General features: G+C 47.0%; 1 protein-coding gene across 1 annotated transcript in view; it reads right to left on the bottom strand.

The window, feature by feature from the left end:
- Nucleotides 1-22,906, bottom strand: part of LOC111142854 (NBPF member 26) — a 141,492-nt gene that overhangs the window by 3,319 nt on the left and 115,267 nt on the right. Inside the window, 15 exon segments of the mRNA XM_022496209.1 lie at nt 1,091-1,206; nt 3,583-3,615; nt 3,618-3,806; nt 8,253-8,377; nt 9,214-9,400; nt 11,469-11,588; nt 12,236-12,366; nt 13,351-13,624; nt 16,877-17,041; nt 17,044-17,064; nt 19,000-19,033; nt 19,035-19,149; nt 19,759-19,989; nt 21,052-21,103; nt 22,106-22,341. Of these exon segments, the coding sequence (XP_022351917.1) occupies nt 1,091-1,206; nt 3,583-3,615; nt 3,618-3,806; nt 8,253-8,377; nt 9,214-9,400; nt 11,469-11,588; nt 12,236-12,366; nt 13,351-13,624; nt 16,877-17,041; nt 17,044-17,064; nt 19,000-19,033; nt 19,035-19,149; nt 19,759-19,989; nt 21,052-21,103; nt 22,106-22,341 (2,029 nt within the window).

Genomic DNA, 22,906 nt, shown 5'->3' with positions numbered 1-22,906 from the left:
AGTGATAAGCATATCCTCAGTCCACTTCATTCTAAAATAGACATCAAGGAGTGAAAGAGGCCAGGAATAGGAAAGGCACTCTGGGAAAAGTACAAGCCAGGTGTGAAATCCATAGATTTCTGGGTTCTATTTTTTGTTGTTTGTTTGTTTGTTTGTTTTTAATTTTTTATTTCTTTTCAGTGTAACAGTATTCATTGTTTTTGACCCACACCCAGTGCTGCATGCAATCCGTGCCCTCTAAAATACCCACTGCCTGGTTCCCCCAACCTCCCACCCCCGGCCACTTCAAAACCCTCAGATTGTTTTTCAGAGTCCATAGTCTCTCATGGTTCACCTCCCCTTCCAATTTCCCTCAACTCCCTTCTCCTCTCCATCTCCCCTTGTCCTCCATGCTATTTGTTATGCTCCACAAATAAGTGAAACCATATGATAATTGACTCTCTCTGCTTGACTTATTTCACTCAGCATAATCTCTTCCAGTCCAGGTTCTATGTTTTTATGATCTTTCTTACATTATCTCATAATGATCAAATTGCCAGGAGGCAAAATTTTATCCTTACTGACAAATGAAATAGCCAGGACAAATATTATTTTAATAAAAAATTTTAAATTTCCAGTTAAGAAGACACAGACAAACTAAGGGTTCTGGAAGGGAGGGGGGTGAGGGGTTGGGAAGGGCCTGGTGGTGGGTATTAAGGAAAGCACGTATTGCATGGAGCACTGGGTGTGGTGCATAAACAATGAATCTTGGAGCACTGAAAAAATAAAATAATAAAATAAAATAAATAAAAAATAAACCCATTTTTAAAAAGAAGACACAGATAAAGAAATTAAGCCGGACACAGAGACCACTTTCAAGGACGGAGAGATCACCATGCAGTGAAGCACAACAGAGCAATAGGAAAACTACAGGAGGAAGAATAATGGCAAAACAGGGGGCCACAGAAGGTGCAATGAGTAGGGCTAAAGACTTTGGGACCCAAGAAGAAAAATCTCTACATTCAGGTAATGTGCCCATTAGTAACCAAAGGCTACTTGTATTGGTAATTCTCCATCATCAATCCGTGAATCCTTCCGTTGCCATATTTACCATTTGTCCTCTTGAAAATGGTGGTGCTGAGCCAGGAGCAGCAGCAGAAAGGCTAGGGAATGTGAGCGCTGGAGAGTTCATGCCAACATCTTGGACTGGAGGGGAAGCAATGGAGTCTAGGGTGTAAAGACAACAACAATTTTCGGGAACCCTGGAACCACCACTAACCAAACCCACACACAGCCTAGTCATCACCAGCAGAGACCTAAGGCAGTGTGGATTGTCCTCATTACACCCCAACCATGATGGTAAGCAACAGCAAACAAATCCCTTAGTTTGGAACAAGAACATGTCCTTTTAATGGAAGCGAGCTCCATGAGAAGCAACTTCTGGTTTGAAAGATTATTATGTGCATTTTTCTAGGCTGCGTTTTGAATATAATTATATGTGCAATTTTTAATACACTGCCTTGTAACTAAACCTATGATGTGGAGAACAAAGGCAAAAGGAAATGTACATAAAGTTAAATTTCCTTATAACCTGTAGTCCATTGACAAACACTTGAGGCAGGCAGAATAAGACATTACAGGAACCCCAACTGTCTTAAACTTAATGACCTACTAGAGGGAAAAACAGTCTTAGCTTGACAAAATCCTGGCCTCCAGGATCTCATGGGTCTTCTTTAGCATATTAAAGTCCTTTTGGAAACTTCCCTTTGCCTGTAGCTCCCCTAGTTCCAAAGTATATAATCAATGGCTTCTCACAACCCCAATGCCACTCTTTCTGCCCACTGGTCCTGTCCCTGTGCTATCATAAAAACAACTTTTTGCACAGAAAATGTCTCAAGAATTCTTTCTTGAGCTCTGAACCCCAATATTTCCACATCAAATATGTGTAGTATATGTGTCAAAAATACTGAATCAAAGTATGAATGGACTTGTGGGCAATTAAATTAGCATTCCAATCACCATCCTGATGAGTTAGTGATGGGAAAAATGTAGCAGGATGAGAAGGGTAGAGACAGAAGGCATGGCAGGTTAGAGACACCCTCCTGGAGACCAGGCAGCAGTCCTACAGTGGAAGAATTGGAAAATATCAGAGAAGGCAGGAAGTCCTGCTCAGGAGGTGGCCTAGAACCAGCTCTCCAGCTCAGGCCATTGTGGTGGGTAAGGAGCAGTCACAGTGTCGGAGTCACTGGGGCTGAGTCCTGGCTGGGGTCATGGAGACGCAGTGACGGAGGAAAGCTGGCCACGAGGGCAGAGCGGGGAGTTATAACTGAACACTACAACCACGGCTCCCCAGGGAGAGCCAGCCATCCACCCTATTGTGGCTGAGCAGTTACTATGGGACACCATTCACGTGACACTTTCTCATCTAATGGCCACAACACAGGATCTTGGAAGTGTCACCTTCATTTGACTAGTCAGTGCCTAATTAGTGAAAATCTAGCAGGACTGGGGGGAAAAGCTAAGGATTAACATGCCCCAGGAAGAGCAGGCAGGAACGTATCTGAAAGCTCATCTTTAGAGAATCCTGAGCAGAAATGGCTCCTACTGATATAAAATTGAAAATAGGGTCCTGGAGGTAAGAGAAGATGGTTAATTAAAAAAAGAAAAGAATAAGTTGAAATGAGTGTGTCAAGATGGAGGGGGGACAGTACTAACATTCAGACTGAAGCTAGGCGAAGGGGGCTGGATGAAGGACATTGAGAAGAGAGGGAGAGAGCAGGCAAGGCAGTATCTGGAAGGGTAGATGAGGAGGGGAGGGGGAGGGGATGACAGCCACTGGGAATAAAGGGAGCTATCATCCCCCTGCTTTCCACAACAAGCATTGCCTTCAGAACAGGAATGGTTTCCACTCAGCTGAGCTCCCCTCAAATCAGGGAATGCGAATCTGGAAGGCAAGCAATACCGAGACAGAGGTTGGTGAGGAGGAAGGACGTGAGGAGGAAGGCCAGCAGCTGGAAATAAAAACATCCAGTTCGAATACTGGGTCAGGTCTTAGCTGGTTAATGTCTCAATCCCGAAGTTTTCCCAGGTTGAAATACGAAGGTAAAACCTCCCTTACCTCAGATGAAACAGTTTGGAAAATTGTTTGAAAACTCGTAGTAAATTTTAAAGCACTCCACAAATACAAGGAATAGATATTAGCTCACAAGCTATTAACTGTTGAGCGATGCTTACCATGTCAGGCACTTGTAAATTATTGCACTTAAGGCTTAATTACCATATTACCATATAACATGCATATGATTGTCCATAAGATACATATAATTATTATCCTCACCCTGAAAATGAGGAAAGTAAGGCTTCAGTACCTGGGGACTTCAAACACCTTGCCCAAGGCAAGAAACCTGTACCCGCAAACTCAGAATCTGGGGCCCGAGCCAGCTGGGACCCTCAATCCCACCCTCTTACCCAAGGTTGGAGATTGAAATGCCTCTGATTTCACCTGGACCTTAAGGAGTGTGGAAGAGGGAGGATCCCTTGCACCACAGACATCCTGGCCACTGCCCCACTGCTCACGGGCTTCATGGTCCCCCTGCTTCCTACCTTGGAAGAGTGGTTGCTTGTTTCCAGGGTCCTCCTGGTGGGCGAGGAGATGCTAAGGCTGGTTTTGCTCCCCCTGCCATCCAACTGCTGCTCCAGCTGCAATCTCAGACAGCTGTTCACCTGGATGCTTTGCTCCAGCTGCCCTCACAAAGCTCAGATCTCTGCCACCAGGTGGCTCAGCTCACTGCTCAAAGGGACCTGGAGACAGGCATCCCAGGTGGCAGCTGAAAGCAGAGAGAGAGAAGGGGTCTGGTGGCTCAGATCCAAGCTTTTCCAAGCATTTGTCAGAACACTCCTCCGGGGCATTCCTTTTTGCTCAGGACCCCACTGTCCTCTCAGGGCCCCAGGCAATGCATTTGGGATGGAGCTGCCTCTGTTGGGGCCAATTCCACGTTAAAACCTGTTAAACCCGTAGGGCCTGCCTGGGCCTACTTAGCCATAGTGACTCCATGTTGCCCTGGTAGCCATTTTGTTGTTTAATAAAAGCCTCAGCAGTTACCAATACCAGTTCCGGGTAACCGTTGCTAAAACACGTACCTAAAACAAGGCCATTTTGTTGTTTAATAAACACCTCAGCAGTTACTAGTATTGGTTCCAGGTAACCGTTACTAAAACACACAGGTAGGAGACATCCAATCAGCCAAAGCCACATACTTAGAGGTCTGCAGTTGTGCCCTATAAAAACTAGCCTGTAAGACCAAGGGGAGTTGCTCTCTTCGGAGGCGGCCCTGGCCAGTAAGTCTGACTTCTAATGCTTGGCGTAGAATAAAGCTTTACATAACTTTCACTTTGTCTGAGCCTCGTTCCCCTGGCCGGTTAGTCTAACTTCTAATACTTGGCATAGAATAAGGCTTTGCATAACTTTCACTTTTTTTTTTTAATTATTTTTATTTATTTTCAGTGTAACAGTATTCATTGTTTTTGCACCACACCCAGTGCTCCATGCAATACATGCCCTTTCCAATATCCACCACCTGGTTCCCCCAACCTCCCACCCCCCACTCCTTCAGACCCCTCAGATTGTTTTTCAAAGTCCATAGTCTCTCATGGTTCACCTCCCCTTCCAATTTCCCTCAACTCCCTTCTCCTCTCTAACTCCCCTTGTCCTCCATGCTATTAGTTATGCTCCACAAATAAGTGAAACCATATGATAATTGACTCTCTCTGCTTGACTTATTTCACTCAGCATAATCTCTTCCAGTCCCATCCATGTTGCTACAAAAGTTAGGTATTCATCTTTTCTGATGGAGGCATAATACTCCATAGTATAACTTCCACTTTGTCTCAGTCTCATCCCTTTGATAACGGACCCAACACCTCCTTTTTCCTGCATGGGTCTCCGCACTCACTGAGCAAGATACCACACACGGGAACTGCCTCAAGGCTCACGTTACCCACCTGCATCTGGAGAGCCTTCCATGAGCAGGTGGGGTCAAAGCCTATTATTATTTGACTTCCACAGTCACCCTAGTCCTACAGGCCAGAGAGCAGGGTCTCCAGAGATTGGGTGGTTCAGCACTGGGCTAGAGAAGTCCTGGGGATTCGGGAGGAGGAAAGCTGATGCTTCCATGCTCAGGAGTCACAGCAGAAAGGAGGAGGAGGTCACCAGGGAGAGGAGAGGAGGCACCAGGCCTTTGGCAGCATGGAGGAACGGGAGTCTCTGCTAGAAGCCAGGGGTTACAACTCACCGAACTATTCTACTTTGCCATGTTTTTTGTTTTTTTTTTAAATCTCTATTTGCTACCAAAGTCTGTTTCTTTGTACTATGGATGAAAAGAGCTAATAAATATTCTACAAAACCACATATCTTATCTTTGAAAGCTTGAAGCCAAATATATTTCAAAAAGTAGAATTTGTTTTGGTGTTTAGGAAGGCCATAGGATCTGTACACCATCTCTCATGTAGCCCATACACCAGGTTGCCTCTGGGCCACAGGCCTTTAGGCAAATACATTCAAATTTCTGTGACGAGCCAGGTGAACATTACCACTGAGTGCAGTTAAGTCAAGTCTGTGAATACCATTTTGGTCAGTTCAGACAGGTTTTGTGACCAAATGAGTATATGAAAGAGCTATCACAAGAATTCATGGTTCTCATGGGATTGCAGAATTAAGGATAAGAAACTATGGGGCTTCAAAGGTAGGAGCTTTGAAATGACTCCTAAAACAACTATAAGAAAGGAGAGGCATGAAATAGGGTGAAGTCAGGATGAAGGGATATTTTTTCCTCTGTCATATAAAAACAAAATTGAAAGAAAGAAAAAAAAAAAAAAACATGCTAAATTTACAAATGAAAAACTGCTCCCAAGAAGTTAGTAGAGAAAGGCTTCTCCAAGTTGTTACTACAAGTTATAAAGGATAAGAGTTTACTATGAGATATTTTCTGGATACATCCCATATTTTCTATTTTTACTCATTTGCATTATGTTTTTATAATCACCATAGTATCCAAATACTGCTATAGCATCTTATAAGGAGGCTGGAGGTCATGAGGCAGGAGGCAACTCCCCCTGAGAAGTCCTCACAGGGCACCTGCAGTCTATGGTTAGTATCTACCAACCCCAAAGCTCCATGAAGCTCCTTCCTATCTTTCTTTCCCTATATCCAAATTCTCACGAAGTTTTGCTTCTTTCTAAAAATGTTGTCTTCTATCCATTCCTCTTCATCTTCCCAATGGCACCTTAGATCAGACTCTCTTCATGTAAATACCCCATAACCACACCCATTCAGTGGGTTTCCCTGATTGTCTCCCGACACCAGTGTGTCCCACTAGTCTGAGAGTTCTGTTCCCATCAAGTATCTGTTTTGTTTGGAAAAACGTACTCATTTTCCATGGCCCACTCTGTAGAATGTAAACTTTCATGGTACTTCATAGCTCCTCTGTATACCAGCAGCCTTCTCAACTGACCGGACTTCTCACACTCCCTGATACAAAGCTCTCCCACGGGGAAGGCTGGACCTGATGCTTCCAGGAGTGCACAGAAGCTATTCTCTCAGCCTGCAGTGCCCCTGATACTTTCAAGTTCTGGTTCACCTTCTCATCAGTAAGTTAGGAAATCCAATCAGGTTTTATGAAAATTCAAATTTGGCTGAATATTGAAAATTCTGTATTGCTTAAGGAATTTTAAAACAGATAATAAAAAAAAGTAGAATTGAAAGGCTTAGACATCCCATCCAAAGCAAGAGCTATTTCTATGGGATCCTTGACAAGTCATCCCTTTCTATTTAAAGGGGCTTGGATGGGAGGCTTATTCCTTCACAAACTGCACAAATGCAATTCCATCACTCAAAATTTCTAGTGATCAGGAAGGCATAAGAATGATCTAAGTCCAAATTCTACTGCCCTTTATCCTTTGATGACCCTTGTTCAGACCTCTAAAGGGATGCCAAACACAACAGCTCTTTTTCACCTGATAGTTCTTCAAATATTTAAAACCAGTTCTCATCTCCTTGTGATCTTGTCCAGGCCGAAAATTGTTTCGTTTCTCCAACAGTTCAAGATTTCTGGTCACCCGGCATGGTGGCTCCTGTCTTCACTTTGCTCCCTGGTTTGCCAAAGTCCCTTTTACAAGATGGTGTCCCACAATCTAACAATATTTCTGATAAGGTCTCTCACCCTACTGTGGTCTCAAGTTGAATTGGTTTTTGTAACAACCTTTGCCTACAAGTTCCTTGTCTCAGCTGGTTTCTAAGTAACTCCCTATTCTCAAGTCCATGAATGGCTAAAGAGCCAGGCCTCCTGATCCTGTACCTCTATCACTGATATTTTTAATCAAGCTCAGGGTTTCTTTTTTATCTTTTCTAAATTTATTTTATTTTTTTAAAGATTTTATTGATTTATTTGACAGAGATCACAAGCAGGCAGAGAGGCAGGCAGAGAGAGAGGCAGAAGCAGGCTCTCCACTGAGCAGAGAACCTGATGTGGGCTTGATGCCAGGACCCTGACATCATGACTTGAGCTGAAGGCAGAGGCTTCACCCCCTGAGCCACCCAGGCGCCCCAATCTTTTCTAAATTTCATCATATTGACATCAGTACTCTGTTCCAGCCTGGTTGGAGTTATTAACTTAATGTTTATAATACCCTCCCCCATTTGAACAACAATGGGGAAATAGAAGAAGATTCTCCAACATTAGATCAGTATTTTAGCAGGTGGCAAAATGTCCTCAATAAAACAGTTTAAAATTTAAATTCAGGCTTGGAATTTAGATCCTAACAGAGGTATTTCTGTAAATGTGCATCTTTTAACTTTCTTCCTGGGGAATGAGTCAGGGTAGGAGCAGGGCACCCACCATACTGGCTGCATGGGGAAAATATGTATTACCCACAATATTCAAGAGCTTCTCACATTATGGTGCCATCAGGACAGTTCTTTGAATTTTTTTTTAATCACTGTATAACCTATATTTTGTTCAACTTTTCTTTGGCCACCTAGGCAGGCAGAGTTGGACTCTTGTCCGACTACATTTAAGGATGTCTCGGCTGGATCTTGCACATGTCACCAACCTCTGGGCTTTGCACATGAGAGAACTATTTTGTTTTTACTGGGAGCCCCAGACCTGGCTGAGGCAGATCTCTAGTTTTCCAGAGCTCTACAACTCCCAAGGTAAGGACACCAGAATCCTAAGCAAGAGCAGGGAGCTCACCAGGGAGGGGAGAGGGAGAACACATACCTTTCAGCCCTTTCTTGGAATTGCCATAAAGCGCCTCATAGATCTATAGCTCTGACTGGAGGGACTGGAAGAGCTGCTGTTTCTCCTCACACTGCTGCTGCAGGAGGGCAAGCGTGTGCTGCAGCCTGCATGGGGGAGGAAAGGACCCGCTGAGTGCCTGGCGCCCCTCGACCCCACCAGACCACCTGCTGTCAGCCAACCTTCACATCACAGGGCTTTAGCCTTAGATGTCAACCAGGGGTCGTGAAGACCATTACTTTTACTTTACAGATGTGGAAACAGAGGCTATGAGAGGTGAAGTAACTTTGCTTAATGTCATACCATTAGCTACGTTAGTTGGGAGCAGAAATGCAAGCTCCGTATTCTTCCTGCCCTTATGGTGCTCTATTCCTGGTGATAGGCAGTCATAGGGTTTGTGTCAGGGATGTGCATGATGGCTGGTGGGGATGCCTCCTACATTACAGTGAGACCAATATCTTTAAACTAATGGGAAGGATGAGAACATTTTTTTCTCCAGGATCTGATACGCTGACTGCCCTCTTTTTTTTAAAGGTTGATCTGAGAGAGACAGAGATCACTTGCCTGCAAGCGGTAGGAGGAGCAGAAGAGGAGGGAAAGAACCCCAATCAGACTCCAAGTTGAGCACCAAACCCAGCGCAGGGTTCATTCTCATGACCCGGAGATCATGACCTGAGCCAAAACCAACAGCCGGACACTTAACCGACTGAGCCACCCAGGTGCCCCTGATATGCTGAACCTTCTAAAATAGGGTTTTACTCTCCCAACTTTGGAGTGAAAAGGCATTCTCAGAGAAGTCCTTCCTTCTGCTCGAATTCATCCATAAATCAGGAATAGCAGAGGGGAAACTGAGGGCCCCAAAAGGCTCCAATACCTATCTTGTCAATACCCCCATTAAATCTAAAAACAGGGCCCCCTTCCTTCTTATTGGGCTCCCCCTTACCTGGAGTATTTCTCCTGGAGGGACATGCGTTCCTCCTGTAAATGCAAGATCTCCTGTTGCTTCTCCAAGTCTTCCAGAAGCTGCTGCCGTTCCCGCTTTTGGCGCTTCAGCTCCATCTCCAGCTCTTGAAGCCGGGATCTTGAGGACAGCAGGGCCTCCCTCAGACATTCCGTCTCCTGGGAGCACTCTGGGGAGCAGAATACAGGACAGCTTACACTGTGGGGGCAGACGCTGGCTGGATAAGGAGCCCAAGCTCCTCCATCCTGACACGCAGAACTAAGGCAACGGCAATGCAAGCTGATGCTGCAGGTGCTCAGAAAAGCAGAGGGTGTCAGCTCACTACATCCACATGCCCTGGGGAATGTGGAGCCTCCATCTTTGCAATGCCCTTGATCATCTGCTTTCATAAGGTCTGCCCTGCTATTAGAGAAAACGCTGTGGTTTCTTTTTTTCCTTCTTTCCTTCCTTCCTTCTTTCCTTCATTCCTTCTTCCCTTCCTTTCTTCCTTCCTCCCTATTCTTTGAGAATTTATTTATTTATCTGAGAGAGAGAGAGACAGAGCAGGAGCAGCAGGGAGGAAGCAGAGGGAGAGGGAGAAGCAGACTCCTCTCCCTGCTGAGCAGGGGCTTCAATCCCAGGACCCTGGGATCATGATCTGAGCCAAAGGCAGGTGTTTAACCAACTGAGCCACCCAGGTGTCCCAAAAGCTGTGTTTTCTTTCTTTTTTTCCCCCAAAGATTCTATTTATTTATTTGACAGACAGAGATCACAAGGAGGCAGAGAGGCAGGCAGAGAGAAAGGGGGAAGCAGGCTCCCCGCTGAGCAGAAAGCAGGGGATCATGACCTGAACCGAAGGCAGAGGTCTTAACCCACTGAGCCACCCAGGTGCCCCAAACACTGTGGTTTCTAATGGTCACTATTTTCTAAGTTCACACACCCTCTGTGTGATAATCCCTTCTTTAATTTTGCCAAAGAGCAACATCAAGACTTCTTGTCTACAGTTTTTCAAATATATTATATTCATCAATTTGAAAATGGGGACATCTGTCCTTTTCTGGGCTTGTGGAATCTCAATAATCTGCATGATTTCCCAGAGACTAAGGACAGGTGCTCTGAGAACCAGGCTGCAGGAGCTGTCAGTCTACCAGGGGGAGGTCCCTGGGCATGGCCCACCATGCTTGTCCACATCTTAGTGACTTTTCCCTACTGAGGTCTGTGCTAGCCTGCCCCAGCATGCAATGGTGGTTTAGCAGTTGTGTCTTCTCTCTTCTCTGTGACTCCCCCATCTCTCCCTCACGTCTTCCTGCTCCAAAGAGGCAGATTTAGAAACACCACTTGTGGGACGCCTGGGTGGCTCAGTTGGTTAAGCAGCTGCCTTCGGCTCAGGTCATGATCCCAGCGTCCTGGGATCGAGTCCCACATCGGACTCCTTGCTCATCAGGGAGCCTGCTTCTCCCTCTGCCTCTGCCTACCATTCTGTCTGCCTGTGCTTGCTCTCTCTCCCTCTCTCTCTCTGACAAATAAATAAATAAAATCTTTAAAAAAAAAAAAAAAAAAGAAACACCACTTGTTGTCTCTTCCCATTCCACAACATTCTTTCATTCTGGGCTTAATCCTTTAGGAAAGTATTAGTCTTTCATGGCTATTCAATAAATATTTGCAGATAAATATAATTTTTATTGACCATATACTGATTTGATCAAGTTAATTGACACTAAGGTCAGCTACCCTAGGTCACAGAGGAAATGATGCCCCCCTCCCTTGGATGCCCATCGAATAGTCTTGGGAATGCTCTGGAGGACATCTGGCTGGTGCTTCCAGGCAGAGTCCTGAGGATTACTGAGCAGAGAGGAGCCCAGAGTGGGTGAGGGAGGGGAAGCAGTGAGGAGACAGGGATGGCAGCTCAGTACCAGGAGAGACACATGAGGCTGCAGTAAAGTCTGGACAGGGAGAACAGACACCTAACTGGTATCCAGTTCATAACTAATGACTGAGTATCTGAGTATCTGTGGGTTGCACAGAGGTGGTGGGTTTGCTAGGGCTATCTTTGTCCCTAGAACCTCAGAGCATAAGGGCCCACAGTTGGGACCTCTCAGGAAATAGCCCCTTCTAGACTGAGAACCGCATGGTACTTTGGATTGGTGGATCTGGTTAGCTGTTATCTCCACCTTCTTCTCTTGGCTTCAAAAGGTGTTTGGTGTGGCCAGGAGGAAAGGGACCAGGAAGGAGTGCAGTGTGTGGCTTTTACCACCCACCTCTAGAAACATGACTCAGCTGAGCCTGAAGGCTCTGGTTTTCTTCCCTAAGGACTCTGTTCTCATTGTAGAGCTGAGGTGTGGGTTCCAGGCTGGGGCTGTAGAAATTGGAGGTAGATCCTGTCCCAGAAATTGTAAGCAGACATGTTACACATTAGGGTAACAGATGCTTTCCAGAAACTACCCATTCTGTCCTTCCAGATATACTGTCCCAAAGCAGCAGGAGTGCCTGGGTCCCCAAGGCCTGGACCCCAAGCCTGGTGAGCCAAATGTCTGGTTTCTGTGCGGGCCCCACCATGTGCCCTAGCTGTAGCTGTTCCAGAGGCTCTTGTCCCTGCAGGAGCCCCCTTGGGGCTGGGGCAGGACAAGGGCACGTAGAAGGAATGGCCTCCAAGGGACCCCAGCCCACGAGGAGAGTGTTGGAGGAACGGCCACCTTGGTGAGTGGCTACGGGAGGGCACCCGCTGAGCGGGCTCCACCATGTGCCAATCCCATGACAAGGCAGAGAGGTCAGCAGGCACATATATGAGCAGACTAAGGACGAGCTGGGAAGTCTAATGTCCTGCAGACACGCCACGTTAGCTCTGCCAGGAGGAAAGTTCTCTCTTAGCTCTAAGTGAGGATAAGATCACCTGCCCCCGCTGCCTTTCCAGACTGTTTGGAAGGAGCAAGTAGAGGAAAGCCCAGCACATGCTTTGGAAAGCGTGAAGCCCAGCCTCCAGAGCTCCCCGGTCGTGGCAGCGTGGGCGGCTCTGGGTCTCTCCTACCACTCCCACTGGCTGCACAGCTGAGCTGGTGTTCAAGCTGCTCCCACAGCCAGTCGTTGATGCAGATGGACTCCTCCAGGCACTGGTGCAGGTTCCGGATCTCTCTGAGATGTTCCCCCAGCAGGTCAAGCCTTGCAGCCATCCCATCAGGACGGGGGAGAGGTGGGAGATGAGGAATCCTGGTCACCAAGGGGGCCCAGGTGGAAGTGGGGCATGGCCAGTGGCTCCTCAGCAGGATCTCTAAACACCCCCACACTTCCACCAACTGCATTCTCTCACATGGGCACTCAGGAACACAGTGACATTGCTTAAAGAGGAAACGGACTGTCAAACCCAGGACAGACTACATGAAGCATGCCCCAGGGGCTGCCTCCTACACACAGTTACATGTGAGGGAGTTTCAAGACTATTTATTTATTTGAGAGAGAGAGAGAGAGACACAGAGAAAGAGAGAGAGTGCATGACCAGGTTGGGGGGGGCACAAGGAGAGGGAGAAGCAGACTTTCCACTGAGCAGGGAGCCCTCAATGCGGGACTCAATCCCAGGACCCTGAGATCATGACCTGAGCTGAAGGCAGACACTTAACCAGCTGAGCCACCCAGGCACCCCAAAGTATGAGGGAGTTTTAAATGTAAGTGTACGGTGACCAGTGTAACTGGTGAGGGTGTGGGAGTTCCACATGGTTTAGAAAAATAACTGAAGTATCCGGAAACGTGTGGTGAGCTGACTGTGACTTTCTCCTGAGTGTGTTAGGAAAGACTTCACTCTAGCCTAATATCATTATTCTTATGGATACTTGATGGAATATTCTTTAACGAGGCATCAAGCCCTTCCTCCAGCCTCAGAGAGGAGGCATAAGGTAGAAGTCCATGAATATAAACTTCTCCTATGTGGTTAATGACATGAACGTGAGAGCACAAGGTGTGTCTCTGACTTTCCCAATTCCCCGAACAGCACTGAGGCCCTGGGCAGGGAGGCAGAAGCGGGGCACTTTGAAAGGTCCAGCACAGATAGGACCCTGTCATTTTACCCCCACTCTGTAAGCCAGGGACTAGAGAAGTGAAAAATGTCCCTGCCCAGCTAGGAGACTCTAAATGAGATTTCATTTTGCAGACCAACTTGTTTGGCTTTATGTCTTACCTGTGGGTTTGGAGTTAAGCTGACACACAGAGGATCCTGAGGACAGGTCACCTGATACACTCCCTTTCTGAGGCCTCATCACATCCCACTGGCTGCCTCTGCCCAGGTAGCCAGGCTCCAGGATTCTTCCCAGTTCTGGGCTGCCCCTCAGAGGAGAGTGGGGCTGGGCGGGGTTGATAGAGTGAGAAGAGCTGGCTTCTAAACTGTTGCTTGGCAGTGCAGCTGGGGAAGCAGGATGGATGGTGATGGGCAGAAAGAAACCAGAGTGAGGAAGAGAGGATTGGAAGGGAAGGACCAGCAAGGAAGTGTGGGATTGCTAAGAGTGGACAGCAAAGGGCACATGTGCGATGTCAGAAATCCCAGTCCATTGCAGAATGCCAGTTAGATGAAGACCATAACCTAAAAGCTATAACTTTCACCTCATGTGTTTGCTGGCATGAGACACCAAGAGGCGGAGGATGGACAAAGTATCTGGAAGTCACCAGTGAACACAAAGGAAAAGTCCAGAGGCTGCACTCCTGGCTTCTACTAAAATTCCTCACGATACAGTCCAGGAATGTTCTGGAAGGAGAACTCAGTCCCAAAGTTGGAGGATATAGCACATTCCTATTCATAGATGTGCTCAATGCTAGCATCTATGGAGGGATGTGAGAACTTTTATTTAACATAGGCTGATGCTTTCATAGATCTTAGGAAATCATGGGCCTTCCCCTGAGCCAAATCATCTCTGCTTCTTTGTGAAAAGAAGTCCAGGCTGTGGGAAAGACAGACAGAGATGGGCAGGGCTGTAGTTTAGGATATTCCTATTCAGAAGACTGCTTTCCTTCAGGGATTATCAGTATGGGCAGCATAGTATGCAGATAGCTTGACCTAAGCAAAGAGGAAGAGGTCCTCATTCCCTCCAACCAAGCCAAACTCCTCTGAGGGGATAATGCAATTGGCTACTTGTCAAATTTCATCTCCATTTGTAACTGGTTCTCAAACTTATCCACACACTACAGTCACCTTGCAAAATGTAAACAAACACATACTGATGCCTGGACCTCCCAGAGATTTTGCCTTCACTGGGAATACAGCTTGGGCACTGGATGTTTTAAAACCATCCCAGGTGATTATCATTGGCAGCAAAGTTTGAGAAGTACCCATCATGGGTCCCTCCTTCCTCAATATGCAAAATAATAGATGTTCATTGGCATCACTGGGGGATGAAAAATGTCAGTATCTGAATCTTTCTTTTTTTTTAAAGTAGGCTCCCTGCCCAGCATGGAGGCCAATGTGGGGCTTGAACTCATCACCCTGAGATCAAGACCTGAGCTGAGGTCTAGAGTCAGATGCCTAACTCACTGAGAGTCACTGAGCTACCCATGTGACCCTCAACATCTAGATTTTAGTTGGGATTTGTAAAGATGTGATTTCCTACCTCTTTCACACCCCCTTCCTCCCCAGCCCAACACAAGGCAAAGGAGGAAATCAGGGGTTGTTGACAGCTTACATTTTAGCCAAGGCTGTAGAAGGTTCCATTCCAAGTCTATCAGTAACAGCGATCAGCATTCTCACATTCCTGGTTGCCCAGGCCACACAACAGAGAGCACATGCCCTAAACCATGCAAAGATGCCAGACAGACTCTAACACAAGGAGATCGTTGCCCCACACTGCCCCAAGAAGCTGCCATGCACCACTGTCCATGTGGAAGCTTGCTTCAAAGCAAACAAGGAACACTAGTAAGCTGCCATCCCTCAGAGAGGCCTGTGCTTGAGGACAGAAAAGACAGGGCTGTAATCTTGCTCACCAAAGCTGGGACCATCCAAACTCTGGTCAATGGCTCAGACTAAGTGTGACTTGATCCCATATCAACAGACCCTTTTTCATGCACAGATGTCTCCTATCTCTCCTTTTGGACAAAGACAAACTGACAAATGTGGAAAGGTAAAGGAAAAGAAAAGTCAGCTAGAGATCACTCTTGCCATTTTGATATGGGACAAATTTGTTTTCCGTCAAATATCAAATTCTAGATCAGAGGTTCTGATGAACTCTCTACTGATCTCTAAAGAGATAGAGAAAAGATTGTTTCAAGGGGCTTCCAGAATTTGTTGAGCTTAGCTCTGAGTAGGATGGTAACAAAACCATCCTAGACAGAAAAGGTATCATGGAAACACAGGACTGGGAGCAGAAGACCTGGACTCAAGCCCATCTCTCCCACTTACTAGTAACCTTAAACAAGTAGCTCTACTCCCCTGAGCCTTAGTTCCCTGCCCAGGCTCTACCTATCATGCAAGTGGTGTGAGGCTCAGGAAGACCAGGTTTGTGTTGCTGGGTTAGCCTAGATTGCTACACCTGGGTAAAGCTGTGATAAGCAGGAGGCAGTCTTCTAGATGTTTCTGCCTGCAAAAAGGGGAGCTGTACAAACTCTCCTATAAAGGGTCTTATCTAATTGGTTCTGAGAATCAAACTGGGACAGAGTAGACTAGAGAGTGTATTCACTTTCAGGATTGACATAAGAAACAAGCTGGGCTAAATGACGATGGGGGCTTCAGGTATATGAATTCTCAGCTGTGGTCCTAGGTCACTGGACACTGTGCCTGGTTTCCCTTACCATCAATCTCTGGATCATCTGAGCCTTTATTTATTTTTTTTTTATTTTTAAAGGCACAGAATGTGGTTTTAAGGTAACATCAAACTGATTTCTAAGTGGGTTTTTTTAAAAGCATTATTAGAGAGCAAATTCCTCATTTGAGGGTTTTTCTTCTTTTTTTCTAAGCTATAAATAACCCCACACCAACAATTTTGACAATGAGTCATCCAGCCCAGACATATATCAAAGCCTTTCCAAAAAGATGACCATACATAGCCTATAACGGTTACGATCAATATAATCAATGATCTCTGGGAGTCAGAGGACAGAATTTACAATCAGGTATCACAGCCTGTGCTTCCGGTCCAAACCGCCAATCTGTAACCTGTCCCAGGGTAGAAATGAACCATGTGCCCTAGGAAGGGGGGCTTTGTCACCTCTTCTGAATCCCTCTACTGCTACTACCCTTCACACCCTCAACCTAATGCTGTCAGGAGCCGAAATTGATGAAGAGCATGTTTCACAGCAGGAGACTGTAGGAGGCATGGAAAGGACTCCCCAGAAATGGCCACTTTGTCTCGCATAGGCAAGGCACAAAAGCTCTCACCCATGCCCTGCCTGCAGGCACATCACCAGTGTGTCAGGCTTTCAGCAGATTTGGTGGTGCCCCACACTGGCAGCAGCAGGACAGGAGCAGGTCTAGGGCCTGACGAAACGATCACACACACACACACACGCACACACACACCAGAAAGACAACAGTAAAGGTATTTCCCAAAAAAAGCAAGCAGGGCCACCCACCAGTCCCCTGCTGGTGACATGCACACCCTAGGTCATTTTTCAAAACTCCGCCACCAAGCCAAAGCCATGCAGGGCCACATGGGGCAGGGCAGCCTGGCCCAAGCACATGAAGGCCACAGGAAGTGCTCACTTTCTCCCAGTTGATTCTGCAGCATCTGAAGCTCCTGCTGAGCCTCTGCCAAGGAGACCACAGGGGTCTCACAGCAGCCAAAGATGGGAAGGCCAGTGGGGCTGAAAGGCAGGAAGCTGGGTGCTACTGAGGGCAGTGGTGCCTTGAGAAGGCTAATCAGTGGGGTATGGGGGGAAAGTGAAGGCCTAGAAACAAGGGGTTGGGAAGAAAGGAGACATGTCATTAGAAAGGAATGGGGAAAAGATGAAGAAGATGAAACTATTTCTTGTCCTGATGTCTCCTTGAGGGGAGGCTATCATTCAGCATGGCGTGGGCTGACAAGGCAAAGGGCCAGGGTTGCCACCCAAAAGCCAGGCCTAGTGGACTCCTCCTCCTTCTCCCTCGCCAGGAACATCCAGCATACATATTCTATGCTCATCTTGGAAACAACCAGCTAAAGTAGGCAAGGTAGCATAGCTGTATCCCAGGCAGCTATGAGAGCCTCTCCCAGCTGTCCCAGGCACAGAGGGGTCAGGACATCCGCACGTTAATGCTCCCAATCACCCCTGGACGTGAGTCGGTCCTTGCCCCTGTGACAAGACTCCCTACACCTGGAACTCCTCTGAGAATATGAGGGCTCACCCTGAGGAGGGCAAAAGCGGGCTAGGACTGTGGGAAATGTGCATTCCTCATGTGTGTCATTCGAGTCTCATGCAGACAAACCTGAGAATCTCAAACCAACGCACTCATTCACCAAAAGTAAAACCAAGGTCTTGGTAAAGTGACTCAGACCCAATAGCTTGCATGCCGGTCCAGGCATTCAAATCACTTAGGAAAAATTCTTAATGCGTGCAGTTGCTTCAGGCTCTGTGCTACTAAGTCATAAACTTTGGGAGGAGGGCTTGCAAATTTGCATTTAAAATAGATCTCCACAGATGACCATGATGTAGCCCATCTATGGACAAGTCTTTAGGGACCCTGGGACATTCTGATGTCTGAATCTATCTCCTCTTTCCTAAAAACAATTATATGGCAGGAAGCCAGCAGAGGGAGCAGAAACCAAGAATGATCTGTGGAGAATGCCTCCGTGGAAAACAATGAGTACACTCTAATCACATCCCTCCCCCCGGGATGCTGGTTCACTGTCAGAGAAACACTGTGAGGTTACCCACGTTGCCCAGTGACACAGGTTAGGCATTCTTCAGGCAGGCGTTCCAATTTTAAAACTCCTAGCCTTCTGCTCCATTTGACCCCAGAGCATTTGCGCAGATGTCTACAGCGCTAGGCAAACAGATTTCCCATGACTTCCTGGGCCTGCTGCTGCCTACTCTGGCCCAGAAACTTCGAGCCCCAGCTCAGAAAGGGTCAGACACATCCCCTTCTTAAGATTTTGGCTGATGGGCTCTCAGGAGAAATGGGAGCTACAGAAGGACAGCATGTGCCTTCTGCGGGCACCTTATGACAAACCACACTGAGGGCAGCCAGCCGGTTGTGACAAGAGGTAAGAGGCAGGGACAAGTCTTGCCTTCTTGCCATCACTGGTGTGGGGCTCTAACTGAACAGCACACTCCTGGCAGTTAAGTTGGGGCAGCTAAATGAAATGTACCCCTCCAACTGGCTGCAGGACAGGCACAATGTACATATCAAGGGCTGCCCAGCTGTTCGTAAATCCATGAATGAATGACCATGTAATGTGAACAGAATCTTGCAGGATCCTGAAGCATCCCGAGTTGTTGCAGAGGCTCGCCCTGAAGAGAAAATGGGTAATGCTTCCAGGCTAGACAGGAAGTGACTTTCTTTTTGTTCTGTGGTGACTATAATCATGGGATAGACATTTTGGCTCTTTACTCCCCAGAGTGAAATTAAAGAAAGAAATGAAAATGTTTACTTTAAAACGATTTGCTGACTACTGGTCAAAATTGGTATTCTGATCAAAGTCTACTGCAGATCTCTGATTTGCCTAAAATATTTAGAACCAAGAAAATGCAGACACAATTGGTGGACAAGGAAGGCCTCTTGATTTCATCTAGGATCTGATACCTAGAAGCCTCTGACAGTGGAAACATTCGTCCCTGAAGAAAAGTCAAACAGGCTGCTGAAGGAAAGGAGACAGCGTTCCTGCTGTGTTGGCTGTCACATACCTGGATGGGTCTGGCTGGCCTCCTGGGGGGCGGGGGGTCTGGGGAGCTGGCAAGCTGATGGGGTTGCTGCTGGGTTCGGCTTTAACCCCCTGAGGCTCACTGGTTGCTGATGGCTTAGAAGACAGTACAGCGGAATGATTTGAATGATGGTGGAAACTACAAAACCCATGAATGAAAGAAAATGTTCGGTGGTCGACAAAGAACTGGAATCTGGTCATCTATTGAGACAGGGGTACCAGGGCAGGGCCTGGCTTTCTGGGAAAGCACCAAGCACAAACACTGTGAGTCATGTTCATTTCCTTGTTTTCAGTTATCTTCTTGAGGGAGGCAAATGACCTGAGAGGTGAGAGTGGGGCCCAGACCAAGAAACTGTGAAAATGGCATTTCCAAAAGTACCAGATGGGAGCAACAGCATCCATGATTGCTGACAGATACCCAGGGGACACTAGCTCAGGACATGCAGTGAGCAAGACCTCTGCAGGAGGGAGGTGATGTCCCATTTGAAGAAGGAAGTCAGACAGACAGTCTGTGCTCATGAGACAATGGGGAAGAGCCTGCCTGGATGTTCTCGCTCTTCCCACTGTGCTTCCCCTTGGGTCTACCAACTTGCAAATCCAGTGGAGACCCCACAACACCCCCCGGAGGCAGGAACAGATCAAAGATCCTGAGGCACTGGGGCCTGTACTTGGTGCTTGGTCCCAGGGCCACATTTAGCCTGACACACACCAGGGAGGATCTACAAGGCCTGGCTCGAGAAAGAGGTTACCTGAGTGACCAGGCAGTGCCTTCTTCTCTTCATAGTGTGTGTACTCACTGGCTACATCCATGTCAGAGCAGGCTTCCAGCTCATCAGACAGGAAGGAGGAGCTGCTGGGAGAGCACTGGGAGTCTGACAAGGCGAGGCTGCTGGAGGGAGTGAGGGACCAGGCATCCAGCTTGGCCTGCAGGACATTGATCACTTTTTCCTTCTCCTGCAGTTTTCTGCTGAGCCTAGTGGGGTGGAAGGAGACAATAGGTGAAGCCAAGGGCACCGGCCCAACTTGTCCTGACCAAGGCACATGGGAGAAAACACCTAAGTCAAGGGAACCATTCCTGTGAAGAACCATCAAAATAACCTATCACTGATTAGGGGGTGGAGAGTAGATGGGGTGCAGTGGGAGAAAGAGGGCAATCACCACCCAGGGCACTGGCCACAGGAGACGCCAGAAACTAGCAGAGACTCAGCCAGCCCTGTAAGGCACAGCTGCTCCAAGTGCGGTCCCAAGAACTGCTGGTTACCAGTCTCCAAGTAACTGAAGGTAAGCGGTGACAAACACATAGCAGTCTGGCATCGCCCTTGACAACCGAGAACAGGATGCGTGGAATCATGTGGATGATTGAGGTATAGCACAGCTATGTGCCTGGGATGGATTAGCAATGAAAACAAAACCAAAATGCTTTGCTCTTCACCGCAGGGACTTGGAGCAGCACCACGTGGTCTAAAGCAGGCTTCTGACAGAGAGGGGCTTGGACTAGAGGCTACAGCTATGGATTTTGAGCCCATATTTTACTGTACATGGTAAGATTCTCTGCAGTGACTCATTGAAAACTGGTTCCTGAGAGACCGTAGCCTCCCAGGAGTCTGCAACACCCAGGCCTTTCCCCCACCTCCCCGAGGAACTACATTATGGTTCTTCAATTCTTTTTTCCCCCCAGAGGAACTGGACTACTACCAAATGAGCTGCCAATGTGGCTTAGCATAAGTCAACTCAGCAGCACAGCCTCATCTTTAAACACCCAGGAAGAAAGCAGAGGAGAGCCTTGGCGGTGCCAAGGACCCCTGGAACCTGGTTAGTTTACTGTTGGGTCAGACTGAGTCTAGGTTACCAAGCCTGGAGCATAATTACACAATAGAAATCAACAGAATTATAGCAAAAGAGAGGCTAAAGTGTCTCATGAATAAATGATCATGTTATAATCAGCATTTCCCTGCCCCGATTTGTAAAGTTACAGTCACCCTGGACCCCTTGGGCTTTGTTCCTGATTCCTTTACCATATCCTATTTCAAGTTACCTGAGGGCCAGCGGTTCAAGTCCAGCTTGATCTTTCTCACTTTTATGATCCTCTGAAAGCCAAACTCAGAAAGACATGGTAAGAAATTAAATAGATCCCACTTCCTACTTTATAAATGCAAGAGCATCTTTGGGTACAGAATGATGATTCCTCTGTGTATGTCCAAGTCATGTAGGAGAATTACTTGGGAAGGTTGCAGATTGTATCCTCAGAGGGGAGACCTGTGGGCTCTCTTGAACTCACCAGACAGACCTCCCCTGACCTCGTGATCAGCCTCAGGACTTCCTCTACCCTAAATCAATGCAAAGAAGTTTGAAGCTCAGCTTCTCTCTGGAATATTCCACCTTCTAAGCCTGCCACAGACTCACTCCCAGATGCATGCTCTGTGTCCCATCACAGCATTCGTGGAGAGCCCACTCTTGCTCTATCCTGTCCCACCTCTGCACCTGCCACCAGTGTGTGGGATGGTTGGCCCCCAAGACTGATCCTGCTATCTCTCGGTACTCTCAGAAAATGTCTTCTAAGTAAAGAACTCCAATAATAACCCATATTCCTAACTCTTGCACTATGACATTCAGTGCCCAAACCACATCCAAAGGGAAGCATGCTTTAAGTATACTGGAATTATATTCATGTATGACACCATGTGATAAACAAAGAGACATTGAAAGGCTAAACCATTGCCCAAAGCAAATTAATGGCAGCATCCAGGCCACCACTGGGGTCTTGCAATTCTCAGGTCAGGCTCTTTTCACTATGATGACATCCTCCAATCTCTTCTCCCTTTCTCCCCCTTAGCACTGGATGGACACAGCATGCTTCCCTAAAGGTCACTTGCCATGAGTGCTCCAGTTTCTGCCATTGCAATCATGACCTCCAAATCCTGTGTTTCTCCTCAGTGTTCCCCACCAGCCAGTCTTGATCCTGTAATGGACCCAGGAAATGAAATGGAACAGGACCTGTGTTAAAAGACTGTGGTGGAGGAGTGGTGGCCACCTGGGCCTCTTGCTATGGGAGTGACCGAGTGTGTGCCAAAGCCCTGTGGCCAACTTACTGGTGCTGAGTTTGCTGGTAAGACTCTCTGTCAGCTGGCTTCCCTGGGAAAGTTGCTCTTGGAAGCTCTGCCCCAGGTAGTAGTCAATGTCATTGCTCCTAAGAAGGTCCTCAAAAGATTTTACTGTATCTTTCGCATGCTGGGTAAGAAGGTAACAGATGTCTCTCCCTTCTTGTATCTTCTGGCATAGGTACGACAGCTCTTGGGCCTGATCCTGAATCAGGGAATCATATTTCCTAATACAGGAGAGAAGAGGAAAAAGTAAGAATGAAAAGGAGTGAATGTGAAATTACGGGCCTTCGGTAGAGATTTCTGTGAGAACATTTCAAAGGAGCTCCCCAGGCTGAATTCTGGCACAGAAACCAAAGTATATAAGAGTAAATCCCACTCTGATACATGATGTCAGCTTAGCAATTTAGTGGTTCTTACAATGTTTTGTGCATGTTAGCTTTATGTCCAGGAGAATTGTAGGTCCTGTGGAGGTAAATATGGTGCCCAATTTTACATTCCTCATGGGACTAGTAGAGTGTAGATTCGCAGCTGATACTCAAGAAACACTAAATGTATTTATTGAGTAGATATTCAATAGACATAATAAATAAAAATAAGTTCGTGACTAGAATCACTTAATCCTGGGACACCTGGCTGGCTGGCTCAGTAAGAAGAGCTCACAACTCTTGATGATGGGGTCAGGAGTTCAAGCCCCATGTTGGGTGGAGACATTATGTAAAATAAATAAATACATAATCTTGGGGGGAAAAAAGGAATCACTTAATCCTAAGTCTAGATAAGATCTTTCAT

Source organism: Enhydra lutris, unplaced genomic scaffold (genome assembly GCF_002288905.1).
Source record: "Enhydra lutris kenyoni isolate GAN:26980312 unplaced genomic scaffold, ASM228890v2 scaffoldscaffold9, whole genome shotgun sequence".
Classification (NCBI taxonomy): domain Eukaryota; kingdom Metazoa; phylum Chordata; class Mammalia; order Carnivora; family Mustelidae; genus Enhydra; species Enhydra lutris.
Note: the sequence above shows the minus strand (reverse complement) of the source record. Positions and strands in the feature narration are given on the sequence as shown.